Source organism: Sebastes fasciatus, chromosome 17 (assembly GCF_043250625.1).
Source record: "Sebastes fasciatus isolate fSebFas1 chromosome 17, fSebFas1.pri, whole genome shotgun sequence".
Lineage (NCBI taxonomy): Eukaryota > Metazoa > Chordata > Actinopteri > Perciformes > Sebastidae > Sebastes > Sebastes fasciatus.
In genome coordinates this window covers 1,280,530-1,308,447 of record NC_133811.1, presented here as the reverse complement: position 1 = coordinate 1,308,447, position 27,918 = coordinate 1,280,530, and the positions used below count along the sequence as shown (strand labels likewise).

The 27,918-nt window shown below is 39.9% G+C and overlaps 1 protein-coding gene across 2 annotated transcripts; it reads right to left on the bottom strand.

Moving 5' to 3' along the window:
• Positions 1-128: 128 nt before the first annotated feature.
• Positions 129-26,734, bottom strand: LOC141754067 (solute carrier family 2, facilitated glucose transporter member 1-like). 2 transcript variants are annotated; one of them, XM_074612885.1, is made up of 10 exons: positions 25,549-26,734; positions 19,253-19,354; positions 18,465-18,625; positions 16,666-16,906; positions 16,179-16,341; positions 12,276-12,463; positions 11,919-12,023; positions 11,725-11,823; positions 9,804-10,007; positions 129-8,408 (listed from the first exon to the last, which is right to left on the bottom strand). In XM_074612885.1, exons 1-10 carry the CDS (start codon positions 25,558-25,560, stop codon positions 8,085-8,087), a joined length of 1,599 nt encoding a protein of 532 aa, XP_074468986.1. In that variant the 5' UTR covers positions 25,561-26,734; the 3' UTR covers positions 129-8,084. The 2 variants fall into 2 exon arrangements, with proteins under 2 accessions (XP_074468986.1, XP_074468985.1); XM_074612884.1 differs by having other exon boundaries at positions 19,253-19,357; positions 25,549-26,732.
• Between the last annotated feature and the right edge of the window lie 1,184 nt (positions 26,735-27,918).

Here is a 27,918-nt window from a genome sequence, read left to right as displayed (position 1 = left end):
GAAATGATCCCTCATTTCCTGAATTTGGAATAAGGCATACCCAAAATGTATTATTTGTTATATCCATACATTTGTTATAGTGCCCTCAAATCCCAAATTGTGATACAGTATTATTGTGTTTGTTGATGTTTTTTTTTTTTTACTTTTTATTTAATTATTCCATACATGTATTAATCCATACATGTAGTCTACTTTGTTCTCCAAGATACATACTCATTTAATCATACAAGATAAAGAACATGTCATAACATAATCATCATATGTAAATGCAAAAGTCGTATTTTTATGTGGGGGGGGGGGAAAGAAAACAAAGAAAAAAAGAAAGAAGAAGAAAATGGAAAATAAATAAATAATCAAATGTGTTTTTTAATGTATTTCTTTCAGACGTATTCACACATGTATTTTCATATATATATATATTAGGGCTGTCAAACGATTAAATTATTTAATCGCGTTTAATTGCACAATTGACCATAGTTAATTGCGATTAATCGCACATTTTTTATCTGTAGAAAAATGTACCTTAAAGGGAGATTTGTTAAGGAACTGTTTGCAACTTCTTACATGTATAAATCAGGTCGGTGTCCCATGCGTGCTCGCGTGTGGCTACGCTGTTCCAACATAAACTACACGGAAGCACCAAAACCGCAAAGTTCTATCTAGTGAAGCCCGTCTGTTAAACAGTGTTAACTCTTCCTTGCTCCGGCCCCTTTGACCGTGGTCAGAAGACACAGAGGAGACCGTAGCTTTGGTCTCCAGGACCGGAGTCCATGATGCTCTGCTCCTCTGCCTGCCTTCACTCATACACCGCGCTCGTTCTCACTCTCTCCACCTCTCACGTGCATGTGCACACACTACACACTACAGAAGACGGGAGTCTGAAGCAGGACAACACAGTATCAGCAGTGATTCATGGAGAGACCTTGGTCTGGTCAGCTAACATTACTGCCAAGCAGCTGAAATATAGAGTGATATTGTGCTTTTAGCTGACGTGTGTCTCCTCACTGTTTTGAGCGATGCTCCTTCATGTCTATGTAGAGCGAGCACAAGCGCCAGCAACAGGACACTGACTTTAGTTGACTTAACGGCCACAGGTGTCGCTGTTAACAAGACATTCTGATTCTTATATAGAGTCCCTTTATATAAACCTGGGAGTGGGCAGATATGCTGCTTTATGCAAATGTATGTATATATTTATTATTGGAAATCAATTCTTAATAATAATCATTATCAATTATTATTAACAACACAAGACAGACAGACAGACAGGCAGGCAGGCAGACAGACAGGCAGACAGGCAGACAGACAGACAGGCAGGCAGGCAGGCAGGCAGACAGACAGACAGACAGACAGACAGACAGGCAGGCAGGACCTCCATGTCTGACCTAGTCATAAAATCAGACAATAAATACATTTTAAAATCTGATTTGTTGTAGTGAACTCACTTTTGTTATTGATTGTCAGTTATTGTTGTCATGGTACTGGATTCAATTCTTTTCACAAATTTCATAAATTCATAAAAATCTAAATGACTTAACTACTTGAACCAAACTCACATGTCCTCCTGCGGTCCCATTATATCTGTGTGGTTTGTGAGAGATGGATTAAAACATTTGATGCTGCAAAGGCTAAAATATTCGGAATTTTAGTCTCTGTGTGGGCCAAGCTCCCAAAAAGTTCAGCATCCTACACTTCCCATAATGCAACTCCATAATCTTTTGTTGGACTATGGTAAACGCACAAATTTCAAACTCCATACACCCAAAATTCAGAAAAAAAGGATCTTAGTACACATTCACACCATGTCTCGTTACATGATGGATATTTTATTTAACAACATTATATCTGGTATGTACAATACAAACAGAAACAGTTGGGGTGCGTCACTGGTGTGGCACAGAGAAATGTTAAAAAGTCTGAATATTCACAGCTCATTTCCATCACATTACAGAAACCACAGTTAATCACCCAGAACTCATTAACAGACTCATGTAAGTAAGTGTCCCTTAATGGAGTCTTATGTTCGTCACCGACTGCCACTGAAACAGCAAAGCATACAGACAATGGTTGTTTGTGTTTAGAATGACTCCAGTCACACACACTGAATAACAGTCTGTGAACACGTGAGCTGCAGAGAGGCACAAAGAGCAGACTTACAGTACATGATACCCAAACATACAGCACACATTGATTTACACAAGGACCCAACAAACAATAGAAAAACAAAGATCACAGCAGCCTAAGCATGTTGATGAGTCTGTGACACGACATGATTAATGTCAGAGCCGGGTTATTATGCAGTAGTTTGTATATTTTGCTATATTCAGCTGTTGTTTGTTGATAAAAGGCAGAGAAATAATTCAGTTATTTGTTGAGTTAAAGGTGAAATAGTCAACCGTTGATGGGTAAAATATACCAAGTTTGGAATTTACTCCTTGGTTCTTGACAACGTTGGCAGCAGAGCAGAAAAGTACGACAATATGGCGTCCGAAAACCTGACAAAACTCATCTACTATCAAGAGCTCTGAGTGTAATCTGATTAGACACATAGATAAAAGTACATGGCTGTGATTTACGGAGGAAGGAACCTGCCAAAATAAAAAATAAATGAATAAATAAATGACTCGATAAATAAATATGTCATTAAATGTAGCAAAAATACAGAAATAAAGAAGTTTGGGGAAATAAATAAGGGGTGGAATGCAAAGGGAAAACTGTGCAGAAATAAATACCTAAATAAATAAATAAATAAATCTACAAAGAAAGAAAGAAAGAAATGCAAAAAATTATATTAATTTAATTAATTAAAATGAGTAAATACATTTAAAAATAAATATAAATAAAAAATAAATATAATAAATGCTAAAATAAATGAATAAAGAAAAAAAATGAATTAATACAATGATAAATAAAGAAGCAAATTAAAAACAGAAATATCAATTTATGTCACATTTTATCAATTAATTATTTTTGCTACATTTAATGACATATTTATTTATTAGCAAGTCATTTATTTATTTATTCATTTATTTTTGATTTTGGCAGGTTGCCCTCTCTCCATAGTGATTGAGTGATGAGAAAGACATGAAAAAAAAGAGAGGAGACAGAGGTGTTAGACAGACACACAGAGAAACAGCTAACTGTGCCACTATTTAAAGAGATTTTCACCTAAAATCAGCAAGAGTCTGTTCCTCTCTTCTAAAAAATGCACACCCCAAAAGAAAAATAATCCGAACACACACGTATGACCGTGCAGGTCAACATATAAATAGTACTCTTTAAAAAAATACATATTTACAAATGAATACCACTACTCTCCTATCTTTGTACAGTGAGAGGAGCGTTTGGAGTTGGTACATGTGCATACAGTAGATGGCTATGATTAGGAGCAGTGTGCACCTGGGTCCACATATCTGTTTCAAATCCTTTCACATACTTTAGTGATTTGCTTAATTCAGCTTTTTTTTAGAGTCACACCAGACAAGTTTAAACTGATTGAACGGAGCATTTGCGTTGTTAGTTCAGTGTTAATATGGACAGTTTTCTAACTCTTAATGACAAGTAACCAAATCTCTATCAAACAACAAGGCTGCCACTGATTGTATAAGATTCATTTACAATCCCTGATTCACTTGTAAATGGGCAGTTTAACAACAAACTAATTATTTTATATTTTCCACAATAGTTTAAACCAGAGAAAACAAGTTGTAGGTGTAATTGCACCTTACACTGAAATGATTAACTTGTTCTTGGATGCGGCACACCAAAAACAAATCCCTCCTGGTCGTAAGAGACATTTAGACTCACTTTAATACTTTTAAAATATCATATTAAACACATTTCTTAATCTGTTTCTTCACTTTCACCTCAGAGAAAAAGGAAAGCGACGAGCACAGATCTCAATTGCGATATCACAAGATGCAAACCCGACTAGGCGAGCTGAGTAATTGAAAGCATTTTAAACCCATACTAGACTCAGGTTTGGTAAAGTTCAGTGTTAGTTTCCTATAGCAGGAGCAGTGTAGGTGTAGCCACGGACAGAAGCGGGACCTTTCAGGGGGGGCTCAATACAACACTGAACACTACAGCTCCCCCAGTGCAAACACAGCACGTCACTATCATCCACAAACACAGCAATACACAACGAAGCCGTGACTCCGACCATAATCTATCTCCTCACTGTTAGAAATATTCATCTTAACAAGCCCTGTTGCATCTCATCTAACGAGTCTTACAAGCTTCTATTTCTCAAAACAAGTGAAAACTATTCACATGTTTTCAAATCTACTTATCAGTCAGTGTTTTAAAACAAGGCAGATCACTCCAATCAAATGTTACACTGCAGCATCAATCACTTGAATCACTTGTCAAGATAAATATCTTCCCAGTGTAGCCAAAAAAATAAATAATAAATACATAAATAAATAAATATGTTCTCAAAGTGCAGCATGAATTACTGTTGTGAAAATGCCATTTCTCACAACTACAGTCACTACAGAATATAGAAAATATACTTTGTGTCATACACTTATACACCAAACAAACGTACTGTACAATGTTGGTAATGCATAATTATGTAAAAGTTGACAATAGATTTCAGACAAAGCGTCACAACGTAGACAGCGTCTGTACCCGACTAATAAAGCCAGAAACACACCGGAAGCGTCTGATTTTGAGTGCCGGATGTTTTTTTGTGGTATATGGAGGAACTATTATTAATTTAATTATTATTTAAATAGGTATTTCCATGTTAGGATATATTACATATATAATTAAAGGACCAATGTGCAGGATTTAGTGGCATCTAGTGGTGAGGTTGCAGATTGCAACCAACTGAACACCCGTCAGCTCAACCTTCCCTTTCCAAGTGTGTCAGAGGACTCTGTGAAGAGGACCCGCTCCCTATGGAGATATGAAGGACTCATTTTAAGGTAACGGAAACACAACCATTCTTAGTTTCAGGTGATTATACACTAAAGAAAACATAGTTATGAATAATATATTTTATTTCTGCTAACAGATCCCCTGAAATGCTACACACTGGCCTTTTAATATGTTATTGTCACTATAATGACGCGTTCAGTGCATTTGGGCTTTAGATGTCATACAAAGCTTGAAATTCTTCACAACAACATGTCATATCAGCATTCTGAAACACATGGAACAAGTTCGCACATCTGAGAGTTTTACACCAAAATTATATTTTTAAGGAAAATGTGTTTCATAATTTTGACTTGAAGGCAGATTTTAGTTTAAGTTAACGATTTCCAAGAGTCAGTTTCCAGTTTGCAATGCTCTGGAGGCTGAGTCTCTGTTGTTAGAGTTAAAGACCAGAAGGTGGAACTAAAGAGCTTTGAACTTCTGTTTTCTGAATATTACCATAGTGAAACACCCAAATGAATGATTGAAAGAATACTGCAGTTTTTGGAGTACAATGCTGTGTTCACACTACGAGCAACACATCAACAGGCTAGAAGTCATTTTCAATTGAAGCCGCTGACATGAAGCTACAAACTGACGGACAACACTTGTCGCTGCATGACGGGCGTGATGCACTATAAAGTTGAGCTGGTCTCAGCTCCAATGAAGTGGTGAAGCGTAAAAAAAAAGAGGTTTTTGTTTCAATCTGTTTCGCTCCATCTAAAGAAATGCCAGTTCCCAGTGCTATTTAACGACATAACTACGCCAACGAGTGATTGAGCAACGCTGAAACGGTGACGCGCTGACAATGTAGCTGTCCACGCCGACCGTTATGTTGCTTTTGACGCTCGTAGTGTGAACATAGCATAAGATAGCTAACATAGCTAAGAGAAAAAGGGTTTTGGTAAATAAAAGAAAACAGGTATAAACTAGTCTATAAATCGTCTAATTTCCATAACTTAGCATTCAGTTGGCAGCAAGAATGCTAAGCTTCATTATTTTTGACCTTTTAAATTACTTAAAAAAGTAAATCATTCTTGTCAAAAACACTCTGCTTTTGAATATTATATGAAAAACTAAAACCTATGCCTAACCTCTGGCTCAGGCCTCTGCTCAAAACTGGCATGCTAAAATGAATGGTCTATTACCATTACCATCTAGTAACCATCAGTATATATGCTACTGGGTCAGAGTAAATGAAGATAGAACACAGCATGAAATAAGTTATGGTAGTTTCATAAGATTAATCTGTGGATGCCACTCATTTCATAAAAAGAGTCTTGTTTCTCATTTTGGAATGACCTTCCTTGTTTATCTCAGATTATCATAGAGGTCAAGACATTACGGTAGTCATAGTCGTCACTTCTCCCTTCGTGAAGATGTGAAACAATAATAAAGATAAAATCATATAAATGAACCCGATTAGTTATTCCCTTTGTTTCTACTTGTCGTATTAGCACTTCCCCTTTATCAGCTCCTACGTTGTTTAGCCTGCAGTTTCTTTATTGATTGCACATTTTATACGACTCCTATCTATTCTAATAACAGCTCGGCCAGATATACGCAGTCGCTCAGGTAAATACAGGTTTGAATTATGATTCTGTTAATTGGACACAAAGCGCTGTTGTGTTCAATGACCTCTACATTAGTGATTTTGGCTGTAATGCTCGCTTCGCTGCTTATCAGGTTAACAAAGTGCATCTAAATAGAGACTAACAGATGTGATGTGGAGGTTTACTCCACCACAGGCCCATTCAGCTTTCATTACTCGGGGCTGGAAAGCATTACGATCCTAAATTTGCTTTAGTGTACTATAATTATATACTTTATACAAAAATCTATTTCTAAGTTAATAAATACTATTTTTTTCTTCAACAAAATAAAATATACATTGCACGTTACCCTACTGTAATCTACAAAACAATTCAGCCAACATGTTTTTGTCCACAGGTCACTAGAAAGTCCTAAAATTCATAAGCCACAGTCATTTTTCCAATACAGTAAAGCAATAATCCACAAGACTTGACAACAAATGAGTATCTCTTTGCCTTTACATATTTACCTATTCATAAATCAGAATAGAAATTCAACCAATGACAAGTTCATGAAAGTTATTATTTAACAAAACTCTCTGGTACACAGTAAATCTTGTTTGTTCGGAATAACTGAACTTCATTGAAGGGTGGCATTAAACTAAATCAAGTTAAATCAATTTGTGGATTACAGCTTTAATCACCAATATAGCTTTCAGAATAATTCAACTTGAGACCTGTGGCTGTTGCTAATTTCTCACCTTGACTTTAACAACCAGTGGAAACACATTTAAGGTTACGTGTCACAAGGTGGCAGTTAAAGTTCAGTACTTTGGCTTTGCTATAAAAAGCTCTCCGGTTAGTCAGCTCATAGTCAACCGCTGAAGGCAGAGCATACATCTAAAATACTCCCTTCTCAGACCTGTGAGAACTCCTCCGAAAACATCAACAAGAATTAACAGTTCAAACATAATTAAATAGATGAAACTACAAAGCTATATTGCACCAAAATGTCCACTAAAATGCCTGTCTGAACTTTAAAAACAGGAATACGTGAATTAAAAAGAAAGTGCATCATCTTGATCCATGTCGCCTGACTCACACTACATGGACCTGAACTCAGAAGTGGATGGACTCATCTGGAAACACCTGCACAAAGGCTGCGCCGTTGTCAACACACTCTGCCTCTAGTCTGCAGTGATGGACGTTTCATCTGGACCGTTACCCGACGACACAACCGGACGTTTGCCGTGTTGGAAAAGTGTCGTCCTGACTAGACACACAGCTGTCTTGAAAAAGACTCAGCCTTTTAATGAATGTAGCTTAATTCCTAGGAATGTACAGTAGATTGAATCTGTAGTAGCAGTAGTGTAGTTAAGGGAGGGAGGATTGAAAAGAAGGAAGTCAAGAAGGAAAATGTCACAGAGAAATACGAAGTCTACGTAAAAGCAGAAAGCGTGACCTTTTAAAGGTCAAAGCCTATAAATTGATGATGCTGTCGTTCTCTGTAGGTCTATTATAAATGTATATAGTTTCCATGGTGTGATAATTAACATTGTTTTTTTTAGATCTCTGTGATTCTTCCTTCATTTTTAACCCCCGTTCACCCGTTATACTCTACCTACAGCTGCTCTACATACTCTCCTGCTCTGTCGATTTGGATTTATCATCAAGAGGCGTGTTTTCAGCTGCGGCGGGAGGCGGAGCTGCTGCCGCCGGCGCCTGCACCAGCGGGACCTTCTCCTTCACCGGTGAGGCGGGGAGCGTCGTGGCGGTGCTGGCGCTGGCAGGAGGGTCCTCGACAGACGAGGAGGTGGGAGGTTGGCCGCTGCCGAAGCTTTGGGCGATCTCGTCGAAGGTCTTGCCCCTCGTCTCTGGGACTTTAAGGAAGGTGAAGATGAAGAACAGGATGAGGAAGCCGGTGAAGATGAGGAAGACCCAAGGACCCATCCATTCCTGAGGGCAGAAGAGAGGGGAGTCAGAGCATTGTAGAAATACTACATTTTATATGTTCAGAGTTCTCACGATATAATCGAATAGGATCTTTAAATAAAATAATAGAGAAGGAACAAGTAAAAGACAGAAGGAACTAATTTAAGGATTTTATATAATACAAAAAATTAAAAAAGGTGAAATCAAACCAAAATACCAGAAGAATATACACTCACCGGCCACTTTATTAGGCACACCTGTTCAATTGCATGTTAACACAAATAGCTAATCAGCCAATCACATGGCAGCAACTCAATGCATTTAGGCATCTAGACGTGGTGAAGACGACTTGTGGACTTTCAAACCGAGCATCAGAATGGGGAGGAAAGGGGATTTAAGTGACTTTGAACGTGGCATTGTTGTTGGTGCCAGACGGGCTGGTCTGAGTATCTCTAGGGTTTACAGAGAATGGTCCGAAAAAGAGAACATATCCAGTGAGCGGCAGTTGTGTGGACGGAAATGCCTTGTTGATGTCAGAGGTCAGAGGAGAATGGGCAGAGTGGTTGGAGATGATAGAAAGGCAACAGTAACTCAAATAACCCCTCGTTACAACCAAGGTATGCAGAATACCATCTCTGAACGCACAACACGTCCAACCTTGAAGCAGATGAAGACCACCCGGTACTAGCAAGGTGTACCTAATAAAGTGGCCGGTGAGTGTATATATAAAAAGTTACTGCTTTACTTGATTTTACATGTTCAGAGTTCTCACGTAATAATCGAAAATTATTTAAAAAATAAATAAATAAATTAATAATTGAATAAATAAATAAATAAATACATATATATATACAGTATATATATATATTTTTTTAATTCAGTATTTATATTCTCTGTATATAATATAATAGAGAAGGAAAAAGTAAAAGACAAAAAAAACAGAAAAAAGACAAATAATGAAAATCTAATGTGATTGTGATCTAATTTAAAAATGTTATATAATACGAAAGATCGAAAAATGTGAAATCAAACCAAAACACCAGAAGAATAAAGAATATATTTATATATATATATATATATATATATATATAAAATGAATACTTTACTTGAATTTACATGTTCAGAGTTTTCAAGTAATAATCAAATATTATCATTAAAAAAAAAAAAAAATTATTCTGTATTTATATTCTGTGTATATAATATAATATAACAGAGAAGAAAAAAGTAAAAGATAAAAGAAAACAGAAAAGAAAAACAGAAGGAAATAAAGAAAATGTAATGTGATCTAATTTAAAAAAAAATACATAATTCAAAAGATCGAAAAAGGTGAAATCAAAATCAAACAAAACAGCAGAATAACAAAAGGAAAGAATAGAAGTCCAAACTAAACCCAAACCAGGACGATCACCTCTCCCTTACCACTAGTTTGGGGAAGCTCATTCCAACCAGGAAGTTGGCGGTCCAATTGCAGCAGCCGGCCACAGCCATGGCGGCCGGGCGGGGCCCCTGGGAGAACAGCTCGGCCACAATGAACCATGGGATTGGACCGGGGCCCATCTCAAACATAGCCACAAACAGCATGACGGCAATGATGGCCATGTACCTCATGACGGCAAAGTGCTTCTGCTCAGATAGAGGGAGAGAGAGGGAGAGGAAAACATGACAATGACAATGACCAAAATGATTTCAATGTAATGATTATCTAATGGTTAGGTGACATTAATTCATAACCTTTAATAATGAGTTATGGAATATGTTGAGTGTTCTTTCTAACCAAATGAACTAGTAACACCTTGTGGCAAGAAGACATTACTGCAATGTTCTGCATACTGCATCAGATGTTGTTATGTGTTGCTGTGCTGGAGAGGAGCTGAGCAGTGTGGAAGAAGATTAGAAAGCTAAAGGAAGTATTTGAGTTTTCAGATCAATCTCAAAAGTTCCTGCAAAAAGTTTAAAGCTGCACTAATAATCGGTGGTTTAATATGAAGGTTAAAGGTGAATACAGTTCTGGTGAACTGCTGTGTTTTTGGTGGACGGACGTTATAATATGTTTATATATATATTAATATTATTTTTGTATATATTAACGTAATAAATTAACGTTAAATTAATCGCACAAAAAATGCCCCCGGTGTGTAAAGGCCTTTATAGTAAACCAATCTAAACGCAGATGGTGTCATTATTCTATATTACACTGTGCAATCAACATTTACTTCAAAATGATAAGTTAAAGCAAAAAAAACCTTGTCTATTGCCAAACAAGTAATTTAATAATAGATGAAAAGCAATGTTTTATAGCCCTTTATAGCTGAAATGATCAAGTCAGTTGCACCTGTAGCTACACCAGGCAGCAACCTCGGTTCTGAGAAGTGAAGCCAACGCTGAAGAACCTGAAACCTGCATTCTGTCTACCAGCCAGCAGGGGGCGACTCCTCTGGTTCTAAAAAAGTCTCTGAGAAAATGAGCCTACTTCTCTCTTGATTTATTCCTTCAGTAAACATTGTAAACATGAGTTTATGGTCTCAATCTCTAGTTTCAAGTCTTCTTCAATACAGCATGATGTTCATTTAGTAAATGATGGTCCCATTTAGAGTCAGATAGACCATAAAGCAGGGGATGCTTTAGGGCGGGGCTACCTTGTGATTGACAGGTCGCTACCACGGAGTTCATTAAAGTTAATTAGAACCTTTTTGGTCTCCTAAAAACATCTTATTCAGCGTTCGGTTGTACTTAGCGCCACCCTCTCATGTCACTTCTAGTTGCAAAAAAACAAGATGGGAACGGCCAAAATGCCAACTCAAGGCTTCAAAACGTCAGTCCACAAACCAACAGGTGACATCACGATGACTGCGTCCACTTCTTATATACAGTCTATGAGCCACACCCAACACTGATGTCACACTGTACTGGCGACACCCTGGAGTTAACATCTACATCACTGTAGCAAGGTGAGAAGTTAAACCACTAGAGGTCACCAAAAAAAAACTTTTCATCTGGTGTTTAAGTCCAAAGTTGGTCAATCAAACTCTTTCAGGTTAATTAAAACTGCAATGTGTCACTGTGTTGGTGATTAACTGGTAGTAATAACTGTCATCCTGCATGATTCCTCCCTTAATTTCAGGTATTCATCAAAGATTAGTTGTTTTAGTTCTATTCTGATGGTTACTCTCTGCCATTCAGGAGTAACTGAAACAATATCATACTTGATGTGTGTATAGTTTGGTTTAGACGCCTTGGTCGAGGAAAAAACGTGGAGACAGAATCACTGGCCGGCACCGCTTGCATGGGCGAGCTGTTGTCTCTCAACCCCTCCTCCACCCTTTTACAGTATTGAACTCACCAGCAGGAGAGAGACGGTCATGAGCAGAGCACTGATCGCCATCCCACCCAATCCCAGGAGGTGCAGAGTCCTTCGTCCAGCCTTCTCCACCAGGAAGAGCTGGAGGACAGACACGGGAGGAAGTGATGATGTAGCTGCCAAACGCACACACAAACACATGCAGGGACAAAGACAAACACGCTGATGTCCCTCACAGAAACAACGGTGAAGACGGTGTTGACGATGCCGGCTCCGATGGTGGCGTAGATGGGCTGTTTCACACCGGCTGAGGCAAAGATGCCTGTCGAGTAGTAGAACACCTGAGAGACACGGAGAGGATGAAAGAAAATACACATTTTATTACTATATTCAAATATATGTAGTTATTTTCTTGACCACCTCCTGCTTTCATATTACTATTTATTTTCCATAGAAACCAACTGGAATTATGTTAACGATACCATACCAACCACAGAAGGAGTAGATGTTGCCAACGTGTAAAAGTGTGTACTTGTATGTAGCCCTCTGCCTGTGTGTGTGTGTGTGCGTGTGTGTGTGTGTGTGTGACTCACGGCGTTGATCCCTGACAGCTGCTGAGAGAGCTGCAGCATGACGGCGATGAGGAGAGGCTGTCGATACGCCGGCGAGCGGAACAGCTCGAGGATGGTCACCTTCTTCTCCATGGCCATCTTGACGCTCTCCTCCTTCATCTCCTGAAGGTCTTTACTCACATCCTCACTGCCACGCAGACGCACCAGAGCTGTCAACAAAACACAAACACAGTGTGTCTTTGTCTTTAGTAGAGGTGGAGGAGTGGTTCTGCTTTAGAAGAGAACAATGTGCTAACACACTGGTGTACAGCACAAGCAGACAGTTGGCGACCACAACGACCAATCTGAACACAAGGTCCACTAAATACCTTTTTTTATTCCATCTCCAGGACTACTGAGCAAACTCCATTCACTGATGAAGACCATGAGATTCAGTTGAAAGCTCCAGAAAACCCTATGTTGAGATCATTTTGTGGTACCTCTGCAGCCATTTTGGCTTTAAAGTAGTAACAACTGAGAGTAGGTAGACATTTCTCTATCGAACATAAATGACTACTGGCTTCACAAACAGTTCGGATGTAAACAAACGTGTGTGTGTGTGTGTGTGTGTGTGGGGGGGGGGGGGGTATATTAAATGACCATCCAGTCATTTGGAAATGATGCAGTTTTATCTACATATAGATTTGGTATTATGCCTTTAAAGCCACTATATGGGGGCATCTTTGTGGCCTCGTGGTTTAAAACACTGACCATGTGACCTGTCATCCTTCCTCTCTCCCTTCCCTCATTTCTTCGCAGCTCTCCACTGGATAATATCTGATAATAGGGTTGGGCGATGTGGATGGAAGATGAGGAAGAACTCTGGTTACATGACGACCAGACATTTGCACACTGTAGTTTATTTTGTTTTGCCAGCTTTTTGAAATGAAAGTTGAGGAAACCCTGCCGGAGAAGTCAAGTCTTTTTTCTTTGGTATACTCTAAAATACAAATCTGTGTGATTTTTACATCACTGACTGAAGTCAGTCTGGTATTTATTTGCACCCGTTAACCTTAAAACCTGTAACACTTGAAATGATTGTTGTCAGGAACCTTAAAGCTTCCATTTTGACAGTTTGGAGTCTTTAGTTTTGAACTCAAGTGCTGTCTCATGTGGAGCAGTTGTTTTTGTTTGTATGGAATTTCCTTATAAAAGAAGAAAATAATCAAATGGGATGAAGTACAGCATGGTTATTTTAAACTATTTCTTGATTGAATTTACAGAACAATTACTGTACCGTGATATATACTGTTACTGTGATATAAAATGACATATACTGTGATAGAAGATTTTGGCCGTATCGCCAACCCCTTTCCAATAAAGGTATAACAACGCCAAAAAAATACTCTACAAATAGAATTTGAAAATCCCAAACTATGGCAGTAATGATAGTAACATAGACAGATCCCCTCCAACCCCACAAATCTGACCCTGGGACACCTACAGGAATCGGCTGAAAGGACACAGACTACATTCGTTTTCAGCAGGATTGTCCCATTTCCTACTAACAAACACTTGCCATTAGAGTCATTTTGAGGATGCCATAATCACATAAAAATCCTACACATAGTGGCTTTAAAGCTGCAAACTATTAATGAAGTGTCCAAAAAGTCTGCAGTGACTGAGTGACTGCAGTTAGTAGGAATAAAACAAGAGGCAGATCAGATTGTTCAACTTCACCAGAAAGAGCAGAGAAACTCATTTTGCTGCACAAACATCCCAAACACCAGCCAGTCCCAGAAACTGTGCTGTTCCTTTAACTGTGGAGCCTGAGCCTCGTGTTTGTTGGTGTTTGTGTCAGATGAGAGGAGTGGAGGAGAAGTGGGTCGGAGCCTCAGAGTCGACCCTGACCGGCTGCAGCGTGTTGAACGGATGCCAAAACCTGCTGCCTGCTCAAGGACTCTTCTGTCCAGGATAAAACATCATCCTGATCTCACCCCGGTGTACCTGGAACTACTCCTGTCTCCCTCCCTGTCTCTCCGTTTGATTTCTCTCTCCTTGATCTTTCTCTGCAGTCTTTTCTCACATTTCTCTCAGCACATTTTCTTTTCCCCTCATTCCTTAAGATAATATTCTTTCTCTTCCCCATTTATGGCTTCTCACTTTCTTCCTCTCAATGTCTCTCCTTCCTTCCCTCTCCTCTGTCTCACATGTAGTTTCTTCATGTTACAGTATTTCTCTAGAACAGTAGCTGTAGCAGTAATGGGAGCAGGTGTAGTAATATTGACAGGAGCAGCAGTACTGCATATGAACAGTAGCAATGCTCATTGTAGTTCTATCAGTAGCAGAAAAAGCAATAGTTGTAGAAGTATCAGCAGCTATCAGTAGCATTATTGCAGTAGCAGCAGTATTAGAACTGGCTGTGGTATTATTATTTGTAGTAGTAAAACAAGTAGTGTTAATAGTTGCAGTATACTAGCAGCAGTAGCAGCAGAGGTTGCAGTATTGTAGTAGTGATAGAGGCAGTGGTTACAGTAGAAGTAACACCCTATAAGCAGAGATAGTAGTACTGATAGAAGTGATAGCAGCAGCAGCAGTACAAGTACTGTAGTAACTGTAGTTGTGTTTCTAATAGTTACTTGTAAAGTGTTAGTAGTTGTAGTGGTAACAGCAGAGGTGGAAGCAGTATTATGGTAGTAGAATTAGTAGTAACAGTAAAAGCCTGTAGCACATGGCTGTAGTGGCATTTAATGGCAGTAGTTGGCGTAGTAGACCAGTAGTATCGTCAGTAGAATAAGTAGTAGTACCATCAGTAGTTGCAGCAGTAATAGCAGCAGGACTACCAGTGGTATAGCAGTAAGTAACATGTCCTGCCTCACTGAAATCAAAAATTGGATGTCAAAAAATTTCCTACAGCTGAATGACTCCAAATCAGAAATAGTTATCATTTCCCCCTGTAGCCCCAGCACTAGCAGTATTGAGAATCTCTCCTCTAGTCTGGGTGCCTGGTCCAATAATGTTCAGAAAGAGGCCCGGAACCTAGGTGTAATTTTTTTACTCTGAACTGTCATTTGATGCTCAGGGGACTAAAGTGGTGCAGTCCTGTTTTGCCCAACTGAGACAGCTTACTAAGATCAGGTCATTCCTTTCGCCTGATCGATGCCTGAGATCCTCAGGCAGGGCCCTATTAACAGTTCTAAAATCCAAACTGGTCAACAAAGGTGACCAACCGGGCTTTTGCCGTCCGGGCCCCTCAGCTGTGGAACTCAGTGTCTTCCTTTAAATTTCTTCTCAAGACTCACTTTTATATTATGGCTTTTTCTTAACTGATGATGGACTGCTCTCTCTCTCTCTCTCTCTCTCTCTCTCTCTCTCTCTCTCTCTCTCTCTCTGTCTCTCTCTCTCTCTCTCTCTCTCTCTCTCTCTCTCTCTCTCTCTCTCTCTCTCTCTCTCTCTCTCTCTCTCTCTCTCTCTCACTCTCTCTCTCTCTCTCTCTCAACCCAACCGGTCGAGGCAGATGGTCGCCCACCCAGAGCCCGGTTCTGCTCCAGGTTTCTACCCGCTAAACGGGGAGTTTTTCCTGGCCACAGCGCACTTCAATGCAATGCTATTGGTGGGGTCTCTTGTTGGGTCTCTAAACTATGGTGTACGGTCTAAGACCTGCTCTATATAAAAAGCGTCTCGAGATAACTTCTGTTATGATTTGACGCTATATAAAAATAAATTGAATTGAATTGAATTGTTGTAACTATTTATATGATTTTATTTTGCTAAGATTTTAAATTCTGGGTGTTAATTATTTTTATCATGCTTTTATTGGAAAGCACTTTGTAACCTTGTTTTGAAAGGTGCTATTATTATTATTATTATTATTATTATTATTGTAAGTAGAAGAAGTTGTATTGTAAGTAGAAGCAGAAGTATTGTATCAGTATCCGTGCGTACCTTTGCGGGCCTGCTCCTCTTGTTTGAGGTTGATAAGCAGGAAGCGAGGGCTCTCGGGACAGAAGGGCAGCAGGATGCACTGCAGCACCGCCGGGGCCACGGTGAGGGACAGCAGCAGGGGCCACAGCTTAGCTGAGCCCAGCAGAGCCTCCAGACCAAAGACCTAAACACAAAGACGCCACAACAGCTGTGTCAGAGGTACAGCAAAGATAGATAACACATCTGTACTATAGCTAACTGTATTATACAGTCTGATGGTATAAATCAACAGCTGGGTCAGAGGTACAGCAAAGATAGATAACACATCTGTACTATAGCTAACTGTATTATACAGTCTGATGGTATAAATCAACATCTGGGTCAGCGGTACAGCAAAGATAGATAACACATCTGTACTGTAGCTAACTGTATCATACAGTCTGATGGTATAAATCAACATCTGTCACGGTCATTAAATGTGAGGTTTGTTAGGAGGCTTCCTGCTGACCTGAGCGATCAGGATGCCCACCACCACACCGAGCTGGTGAAGAGTCCCGAAGGCTCCTCGGAGGGGAGTGGGGGACACCTCGCCCACATACATGGGGGTCAGGCCGGTGAAGAGACCGCAGAACAGGCCGATGACCAGGCGACCAGCGATCACCATCTCATAGGAGTTGCAGATGGTGGAGAAGCCCATGAGGAGGCCGCCGATCACCGCCAGGACGTTCACCAGGAACATGGAGCGACGCCTGAGGAGGAGGAGGAGGAGGACAGAGAGCAACAGTATTTCTAAACACACAACATGACGATCTTAATGTCGATTGAGAAAGGAAGAATTGAGGTTGGTGGTTGAGGAACATTAACTGAGGGATTCCATTAGTGTGTGTGAAGGTCAGCTTCATTCCGGTCTCATTAGTTCATTGACAGAGAGGTGTGAGTCCAGTTTGACAGGGAAACATATGTGTGTTTATGTGTGATAGCATGACCTTGTGTGTCAAGATAAAGGACATCAGGAAATCTATTTGTTCCTTTGTTTTCTGTCAACTGGATGTACTGTTTGTCTTTTGTGCATTGAGTCTTGGATTTCAGCTACATCCATTTAAAGGAACACTTCAACATTTTGGAGTATGCTTATTTGCTCTCTTTTGGAGACTTAGATGAGATTGCATCTTTAATTGCATTCTCAATTAAAGGTGCAACCCTCTGGAATTCCCTACCTGCCAATAGATTGAGGATTTCCTGGTTAAGGCCTTGTCCACACATACACAGGAATTTGAAATGTTTTGCATTCTATTTTGATTGTTGAATGTTTGTGCGTTGTCATGGATGGTTCTTCTTGTTTTTGATTATTATATGCACTGATTTTAAATGTAACATATCATTTTAATGATTACTTAAACTATCAATGCCCATCAAAGGACTGGTGTTGGAAATTAGCTTCGGCTATACACGTGCAGTACATTGGACACAGCTTCTGCAATTGTCCATGTTTCTCTGTACTGGTCCCTTACAAATAAACAAATAAATCAGAATTCAAAAAATCAATATAAATCTCAAGTCTGTGTGTAAAATATGGAGTTAGAGTGAGATTCGATTAGCTTAGCTTAGCACAAAGGCTGGAAGCAGGTGGAAACAGCTAGCTTGACCCTCCAAAGGCCATCTAAAGCTGATTTATGAACACGCTGTATCTTGTTTGTTTAATGTGACACAAACAGAAATAACAGAGCCAGACTGCTTCCTGTCTTCATGCTAAGCTAAGCTAATGAATCAGAAGTGTATTTATGCTGAAGTTTTCCTTTCAAATTTCTTTTTTAATCCGAATTCTTTGTTGTTCATATCATTTTAAGTGTGCAAACAATAGTAGAAAAGAGCCAAATGTATGTCCACTGTGAGCCCCAAACTGTATGTGGAACACACATTTATGGCAGCGGGCAAAACAACAGCAATAAAAAGGATTGTGGTTTGATGCTGAGGGTAAAACACAGAGGTAAATGGAGGAATGACCATTAGAGCCGAGCTGTGGGCTGAAGACAGACACGCTTCATGAGCTCCATTAGGAGTAATGGCTTGTGACAGTTCAGCTGAACCACACAGGAAATGCACAGAGCCTTTAAAGGAAAAACCAAACACCCAAAGCAAAGACATACTTGATATTGACATTGAATATGTCCAAAAAACCCTGATGATTAAGATGCAAAATAGACATTTCTACCTGCATTATACAGACAAAATGACAAGAGCAGGTTTAACTTCTCATTACAAAAGTTTACACCCCGGCTGGTTATATCACACAAATTAAATTCCTACCTGCCAAATCGGTTTGCCATGACGCCCACACTGAAGGAGCCCACCATGCCGCCCACACTGAAGATGGAGACGGCGACACTCCAGACGAGGGTACAGACCCCCTTGTCGATGGGTGCGCCATAACGCTCGACCCAGGTATCGTTGAAGAAAGATCGTATTTTCTGATGACAAGGACAGGTGAAGAAATAGATCAATATTATCTGCATTTAAAGAAAGAACTGCACTGAGGTCGCCAGAAGTCAATTAGCTTAGCTCATGGATGTATTAGCAGATAATAAAAGTGCTGAATTATAGCCATTTATCCATTATTACAGTCGCACACAGCTAGCAGGAAGCTGGCAGAACCGGATACGTCATATACAGTAAGTGTGCAGGGCGGTCCTGTGGGTCTGATGATGTTCATTATGGCGAGGAAAATAAAAGCACCAGCTTTGCTTCTATACTCTTTGATTCAGCTGCCAAATTAATAACAAAGTCGATACATCATTCTCTCAAAGAACGTATGAACTTGATGTTTGGGTAGGTCTGAAAAGCTTCACCTTCTGTATTTGTACTCAAATAATCCAATTTAAAGCTGCACAGGGTTCAAATCAAATCTCAGCTGGTCCAACACCATTTCTCTCTTCCCTTTTGTTTTGTTTTAGTGTTAAACATCACACACCAGCTGGGTTGTTTCATTTCAGAGATCTTTACCTTTACAAATACCAGTTGTTCAAATCTGGAGAAACTAAGGGACCTAGATCTTGGCAACAAACACACTCTGACTTTACCAACTAATCATCACCAACCTGCTCCGGAGCATTGATGACTCCTGTGTTGTAACCAAACTGCAGAGAGCCGATGACAGCGGTGCCGAGAGAGAACAGGAGATAACCTGTTACCTGCTTTTGCTGCTGTGAGAAAGAAAAGCAGGAGAACAGGAGGAGAACATGTCAAGAAGAAGAAAAGAAGGAGAATAGAGAAATCCAACAGAACAAGGAGAAGGATGTGGAAATAAAAGGAGGGAAACAAAGACAGAGACATAATAAATGTGAAATCTGAGCTCATAATGACATTTCCAATAATTGCAGCCAGTATACAGATGCCTTAAAACTACGATGCTGACGGCAGAAAGCTCACTGACGCATAGACAATAATATCAGGTATCCAACAGTGAACCCATGGTCAGACTACATAAACACACCACACACACAGCCACACCGGATTACTCATCATATTTATACTGAAATCATTACGACACATCGGCTCCAGAGTTAAGTAAAAAACATTAAATCTTATAAATAAAACCTGAAATGTACTGTATAAGTAACTACCTCTGTGATCAATTGTATTGATGTGTTTTTCTTTCTCGAACATAATCAGCTAAATGCAGTTGAAATTTAATAATTTCAACTGCTCCGGCCCCCATAATGCCATCAATTCATCTCTACGTAATGAAATCATGGTGAGTATTAAAGGAGCCGCCACTGGCGTCATGACGACCAGATGTTATAACGTCTGACCCTCATCGAGCCTCCATAAGATGCATTCACGTAGGAAATAATGATGAGCTTGTGAGCAATGAGCAATTTTATGAGTCTGCTTATTGCACACTGACTGATCAGTCATTTATCATAGACAGTCAATAACAGGGTGGGAGCCAGTAGAAACTAAAAGGAGGAGATCCAGTCTTCTAACTAAAAGACCATCAGTGCTAAAATACACAGAGTTGATTCACACAGTCATCAACGTCATCATGTGGGGAAATGGACAGAAACCAGGACCAATATCTCAAAGTTCCCCCTGAGCAAGACGGCAGAGGAACTTTACAACTCCAGAAAATAAGATGATAATAATTCTGTGTGAATTGGAAAATGAATATGAGGCCGGGCATTTTATGCAAAGAAAGCAAACTTTTCCTGGATAAAAAGTTAGGTTAAACGTTATGTGGAATACATTTATATATATATATATATATCAAAAGTGCTTTACTATGCCTCAGCCATTCACATAAGGACACTTCAACATGTGGTTGTTGATGAAAGCAGTGGTTCCCAAACTTTTTCCTCACAAGCACCCCCTAAGTGTAGTTACTGGAGGTCAATAAAGGTCAAATATTATTAAACGTGTCTTGATTGATCCCATATATGAAATCCCTGGAAGGTCAAGCTGGGTCACAGCAGTAGAAATTAGGCCACTGTGTCTTTGTCTCTACTGATGTCTGTAACAAAGCAGTCAGTAATAAAGAGACTCGCTGCTGACAGGGCAGAATGTGCGGCTGTTATATGAGACAGTATAGAGACCTGGAGAGGACTCAGGTGATCCACCGCCCTTGGTACAACAACATCAGAGCGAGGTCAGATAATATTAGCATAGACTGCACTTCTCAGGATTCACTGTAGCCAGATGGGTGTTGGCCACAGAGGACCAATCAGAGGAAGAGAGAGGAACAGGTATGGGAAAGGTCAAAGTGGAATTATTTAAAAGAGTGATTTGAAACAGGTGAGAAGCTCGGCATGATTTGTCTTATATTTGACTGTGTATACATGGAGCTGATGGTCTCGGTTCAGGCCCTGGATCAGCAACTTTTTGTGTTAAAAATATCTATAGGATGCCAGAAATAAGGAAGTAGCAAATAGATAGAGTGAAATGGAAGCACATATTTTTTCAGTGACCCTGGTCGTGAAAATTTCACATTAATTTGATCTACAAACATGTCACTCCCTGTTTAAGCCTTGAATTGAACCAACGAGCCATGAGATGAATCATGACGCCTTTTAAGTAAGTGACAACACACAAGGAGGCATCCTGATAGAGAACAATGACGGATGAGGAGGAAGAAGAAACAGCATTCTTCACCTCTGACAAGTTAGTTTGAAAAATGTCATCATCAGATACAAAGACTAGTTGACATCTCCACAGTAACAGTGATGTCTGTAGTTGGAGGAACTCCCTTTGAAATTGCTATAATTCACCAGAAGTATTCAGGTATTCAGACTGACTTGTGGTTTCTACATACTTGTGAAAAACTATTTCTTATGAAGGGAAACGAGAGGCTCACTGAATATTGCATGCTCACAAAACATTAAAGGTCTAAATCAAGCAAACATCCACCCAGTCTGTACCCAAGCTGTATCCACCTTGTTCTCTGGACATTCATCCGGTGAATCATCCACTTCCTCAGTGTAATCTTTTTAAAAGCAAGATGTTTTCCAGCTCTCAAGGTTAATGAAATCTTCTCTTGAAGCCGTCACTGTTTTGCTGCCTCCCTTCATTTGCATCCGTTTCCTGAGGATTTAGGTGACATTTATGAGCGATCAATAATCCGACTAAAAGCCACCACATTTCTCTGGGTGTGTTTGCAAATGGACCGTTGGAGATTTGTAGGGATGCACCGATACGACTTTTTTCAGTCTCGATACCGATAGCGATCCCTGGGTTTTGGGTATCGGCCGACACCGAGTACTGATCCGATACCAGTGTTAATTAACGAGCTGTATGTCTCACTGTGTGGAGGTGACTGGGATCAGGCTTGACTTAAACATTGCTTTCCTAACTTTGCAAACAAATTTAACAAATATATACATAGATATAAATTTACTGAATTGTGTTAAAATAATAAAATCCTACACCAGCAACTTGGTCAAAAATCTTCAAAATTAACAGGAATTACAATTCAGGTGTAAACCTTTTCAGTGCAGCAACAAACTGGTCAAAACTTAAACAGGAATTAAAATTATAAAATATAATGTATATAGCATATAAACATAGAATTGAATTGAATAGATCGGCCTCACTGTGACCGATACCCGATCCAGCTATTTGAGTCTGTATCGGCCCGATATCGGTGCATCCCTAGGGATTTGCTTGCTCTTGTTGTGTATCTCAGTATCTTAAATAGAGACTAAATACAGACTTTAGGTCTATATGTTCACATGAAATCATTCACAATTTAATTAGGATGAATTCATAAAGGTCTATATCAAAGAGTTAGCTGCCCTTTGAAATAAGCATGGCATTAGGAAAATGATAGTTCATCATCAACATCTGAAAGAAAAGAGCCCTGAACGCATCATGAGACCCAAATGCAGCTCATTGTGGTGTCTCACAATACTGCAAACAGACACAAACACACACACACACACACACACACACACAGCTATATTTGCCCTGAAGTTCACCTTCCTCTTCCTCTCTCTGTCTCCCTCATCGTCTGTGTTCGTCTGGCTTTTTTGTCAAGTCACAGTGACTCAGTAGAAATTTAACGGTCACATAACCAATGGGCACCCAAAACGTCCCAGATAAGGATCAATAACGAGAGTGTGAGGGTATATCAAATATCAATACAGCTGCTTTTAGTGACATCTTAACATTTATGTCTAAAACTTTTTTCTGTTGAGAACCAGAATCTAACTTCTGCTTTTGTAAAGTGAAATAGAGTTATAGGATAGTATTTATGTGGTGACAAATCCTTTGTTCAAACGGCTCAAATCCTCTTTAATCTCGTGAATGTTGAATATTATTCAGCTCAATCTGACTTCCTGGATTGGATTTCAAGCATGAAAAAGATTTAACATTTAAAGAAGAGCAGATACACGATAAAGATGGAGGAATACCAGCTGTTGATGTTTCACAAGGCGTGTAATTCAGCTCCAGACAAACTTCGGTGTTAGCAGCCTGTTGCAGCACCCACATTTGCTGAAAAGATGCTGCGTTACTATGGTAACCAGTGTCATGATGACAGAATGTGATCACGCTGTCCTGACACACAAATCCAACCTGATACCTCGTGTGTGGCCTTTAAGCTTCAACACTCAGATTTGACAAAAACAAAATAGGATATTTGTCTGCTGTCAGAAACCTGCAGGTGTTTCTAGTACGACTACTGAATGCATGAATCAGACGACGGCTAGGACTCATCAAAATGTCCTTCTTGGACTCCACACTCATATTTTATTATATTTAAACAACGTCATCTTTCTTCTTGCCTCAATTAAACTCTCTCTTTCCCTCCATCCAACCAAGAGTGTCCATATCCCTCCCTCCTTCCTTTGTCTCCATGGCAACAGCCTGGAGGTGACAGTTTTATTGACAAGGGCTAGCAAAGTAACCATGGCATGGCAGTCATGCACACACACACACACACACACACACACACACACACACACACTGTGACTACATGTGACCCACATCCAACCAGTATGGAGAGGGTAGGATGTATTGAGCTGTTTTGGGGGATGAATTCAATAAAGTTTCAGGCTGGGTTTTATCGTGGGGGGGTCGTGTATTGATGAGCTCGTCAATATTTGGCACGAGCGATGCGAGCGGGATGCCGAGTCAGAGCACAACAGGACAATACAATGACACATATTTGTGCAGCTAAACTCACTACTAGACTATATTCAGATGAGTCTGAGGTCATGCTTGTGTTTGCTTCTAGAGCGGCAACGATTAAATTAACCACCAACTATTTGGATGAATGTTTGAATATGTTCTGGTTTCTTTCCTCCTCTATGACAGTAAACTGAACATCTTTGAGTTTTGGACAAAACAAGACATTTGAGGACGTCATCTTGGGCTTTTGGGAAACACTGATCAACATTTTTCACCATTTTCTGACATTTTATAGAAATAAAATAACGAATCGATTAATCCAGAAAATAATCAACAGATTAATCGACAATGAAAATAATGGTTAGTTACAGCCCTGTTATTTTAAGAACAGTTTATTTTTTTTACCACAAACTTATCATCATCTTTGCCCCACTATGCTCCTGATCGTTTTACAGATTGAACTGGACTTTTACACATAGTCATCATTACTCTCAAGTCACATTTTAAGTCAAACAATGCTGAAATGTTTGCTAAACTCATAAAAGATTGTTTTTCTTTGTTTAACCAAATATTTTACACAAAGCACAAATTTTTCAGTAAACTTCCAGAGGTGTTTGTCCTGATTTTGATTGATGAATTAATCAAATATACCCACTGCCGTCCGTCTCCATCTACTGCCACATCTACTTCTTCTTAGAACCTTCATTTTATCAGGTAATCATATTGAGATCAAGACATGAGTAAGAGGCTCAGTAGAGCAGAGAGCAAGACAAACACACTTAGCCAGACAGAACAGAAGGACAAACCACTGAAAAGATAAAATTTTTCTCATCTACTTCTTCTTCTAATTACATTTTCTATACTTCCTTCAGCAAACCCCCAGAGGAAGGGTGTGAGCATGTTGCATTAGTCTGTGGCTAACGTGTGTACGTGCAGAGAGTGCCAGATCAGAAGTGTGTTTTTTCAGTAGTGAGGAGGCGTCTTGTAGCTGCATTGCATTCTGGTCTATTTTAGAAACTGCAGTCTAAGCCGTTCCAATGATGCATTTATCATCACATCCAGTGTTTACGCTGCTGTTTTGCATTGCTGAAATATTCCCTGCTATTGTAGCTTTTAAAAAGATGTGAAAAAAAGATGTTAATTAATCGATGTTTGGAGAAGAAATAGAAGTTTTGATTCGATGTTTCCTTTACATTTCCAACATGACTTTCCTCATTGTAAAACAAACCTAATCCTAAACTTAAATCTAAGTCTCCAGCCCAAACTGTCTGTTTGAGTAAATGGAGAATTAAATGAGTGTGGACTCATGTTTTGGTCCTCATACATTCATTCCCTCTCTGTTCCTCACACTCAGGCAGCTAGTCAACCAGTACTGATGAACACAGACGGACATACAATACCAAAAAGCAAGCATGCATACTGAAAAGCATCACAACCACATACAGCCCATGATGTGTCTCTCACTTAATACACATCTGCAGTGCTCCTGGGTGACTCACAGAGTTATTATTAATATATATATATATATATATATATATATATATATATATATATATATATATATACAGGCTCACACCGTCCACACTGCTCTGCTTAGACACTCAACACTCCTTACACATGCATTATTCACAAATCACAACTCCAGTGAACTCTTGAGTTGTAAAGACAGACTGGAGGTGCAACAACAAAATACATTTCTTTAAAAAATCCACCAAGAAACCAAACCACCTCCTGATTGTGGGCCACAACATGAAGAAAGACAATCACTTGCCTGCCCTTCCATCTTCTGATATCTCTCTGGATGATCACCGGGGACTGCTTTACTCCAACTGAAGGATGCAGAGAGGAGGTCTTCAGGTGGTGTGCTGGTTCAAAGCTGTGCAGGACCCGCCCGCCGGCACTCAGCTGCAGGAAAAGAAACAGAGTTGATGAAGAGGCGCTGTCCGTGGTAGCAGCTCTGCAGCCGGGAGGCTCTGCAGCCGGGAGGCTCTGCAGTCGGGAGACTCTGCAGGCGGCTCTGCAGAGCAGCCGGGAAGCTGTGCAGGCTCTGCAGGCAGCAGGACACGACCTCCTCCACGTCCTTCCCATCAGCAAACCAATCACTACTAATCGTTTGCATGCATTTCACACTTGATATTTGAAGCTCTAAAGTACAGCAGATACATGGAGATGAGTATGTGCCCGTTAACCTCTCTCTGTCTCTGTCTCTGTCTCTGTCTCTATCTCTGGGATGTCGGTCAAACTGGAGCAAACAGCAGATTTTTTCACACAAAAACAGAGCTCGACTCCGCGCAGCAGCAGCAGCAGCACTAATAGCAGACACTCACCTGTGTGGTGGTGAGTACCGGGCCGAACAGAGATGACGGTCGGTGTGAGTCCCGGTCCGATCAGAGATGAGGTCGGTGTGAGTCCCGGTCCGATCAGAGATGAGGTCGGTGCGCTGCAGCGGTGCCTCCCTCCTGTCCTCCTGGAGAGCTACGAGGAGAAACGCACGTAACCGTACGTACTTGTTTTTATGATTTTTTTCCCGTCTTCTCCATCAACCTATGAACAAGTGGGATGCTGGGATGCCGTGACGTGCACCCGCCCCTCCGCTTTTACGTGCACAGATCCGTGACTCTAGTGCATCATCACCACATCCCGTGAGGAGAGGCGCGCCCATCTCCTATTATGGTGCCAGCCGCCATTCGGGTACTTGGTCAGTTTAGGTGACGAGAGCGTGGGCGCATGCGCGGTAGGGGGGTTCCTGAGGGTCGTGAGGGGATAATTGTGACCCCCCCCTACGTTCTCCCTCGCGCTCTGGTGTCCTCCTCGCCTTCCCATGATGCCTCTCGCTGGCGACCTTGACAGCAGCTGCTGGGTGACTGACTGATGATGCTGATGCTGATGCTGCGGAAGCTGATGCAACGCGGTCCGTTACTGAGGCAACGGGTCACGCGCTGCAGCTCAGATGATGCTCCAGTTGTAGAAATGATTCAATGTGAACTAAAAGCACATATATCAAATAACGCACACACTGCAGCTCTCTCAGTCTTGTGATTAGCTTGTGACACAGACTATGACAAAAGTCAGCTGATGTTGCATCATGGGGGATTGTGGATTATATTATATATGACTTTAGCATATTTCAGTTCTGCCAGAATGAGGTTGGGAAATCTCTGTAACTCAATTTGACCAGAGAGACATTTATTTCAAACTGTTTGTGAACCACATGTGTACTCTCAGTAAAAGCTCCAGAAGAGCTGCTAAATGGACCTCATGGTGAGGTTGTTCTCTAAACGGCTGTTTCCAAAGTCACAGATCAAAGTTCACTTTCAGGTTTTAGAGTCAACATGGACCAAATGTCTCCAAAAAGTGCTCCGAAAAACTGAACATTTGCAATATAATGACAATGGGCAAACTAAATCTCAGTGGTGGAATATAACAAAGTACATTTACTCTTTTTTACCATACTTGTACTTTCCATTTTATGCGACTTTATACTTATACGAGATAAATATTGCACTTTTTACTCCACTATTTGACACTTATAGTTACTAGTTTTTACATAAAAAAACATATGATATACAGTTATATGTTATGATGGAGTACTGTAAAATAATCAACCCAATATTTTACACAGTATCTACAATTGGCTCCACATTGACAAACTGCAACATTAAATTATCTTAGATTTATTTGTTAATGATAAAAACAAAATAATATAATATTCTATAATAATATAATACAGTGAAAAGAGCATAATGAAGACTTTTACTTTTGATACTTTACGTATACATTGCTCAGTGGCGGCTGGTGGATTTTTTTCTAGGTAGGGCTGTGCCACATCCAATCAATTTCAGCAAACGTCCCGGTATGATTTAATGCAAAAAAGTAAAGGTATCAAAAACACATTACTACTTTTCAGTTAAATCATTCTTATAGTTATTAATTATTCAAATAATCAACAATTGTTTTATTCCAACAGGAGCAGTAAAGAATGCTTAGAAAAACACAACAGTATAACATGTACTCAGTGGTGGAAAGTAACTAAGTACATTTACTCAAGTACTGTACTTAAGTACAATTTTGAGGTACCTGTACTTTACTTGAGTATTTCCGTGTTCTGATACTTTCTACTTCTACTCCACTACATCTCAGA

Coding starts and splice junctions, on each gene's coding strand:
- LOC141754067 (XM_074612884.1), bottom strand. Junction 18,626..19,252: donor TCATCAATGCTCCGGAGCAG/GTTGGTGATGAT, acceptor CCTTGTCATCAG/AAAATACGATCTTTCTTCAA. Junction 11,824..11,918: donor CCGTCTTCACCGTTGTTTCT/GTGAGGGACATC, acceptor TCTGTCCTCCAG/CTCTTCCTGGTGGAGAAGGC.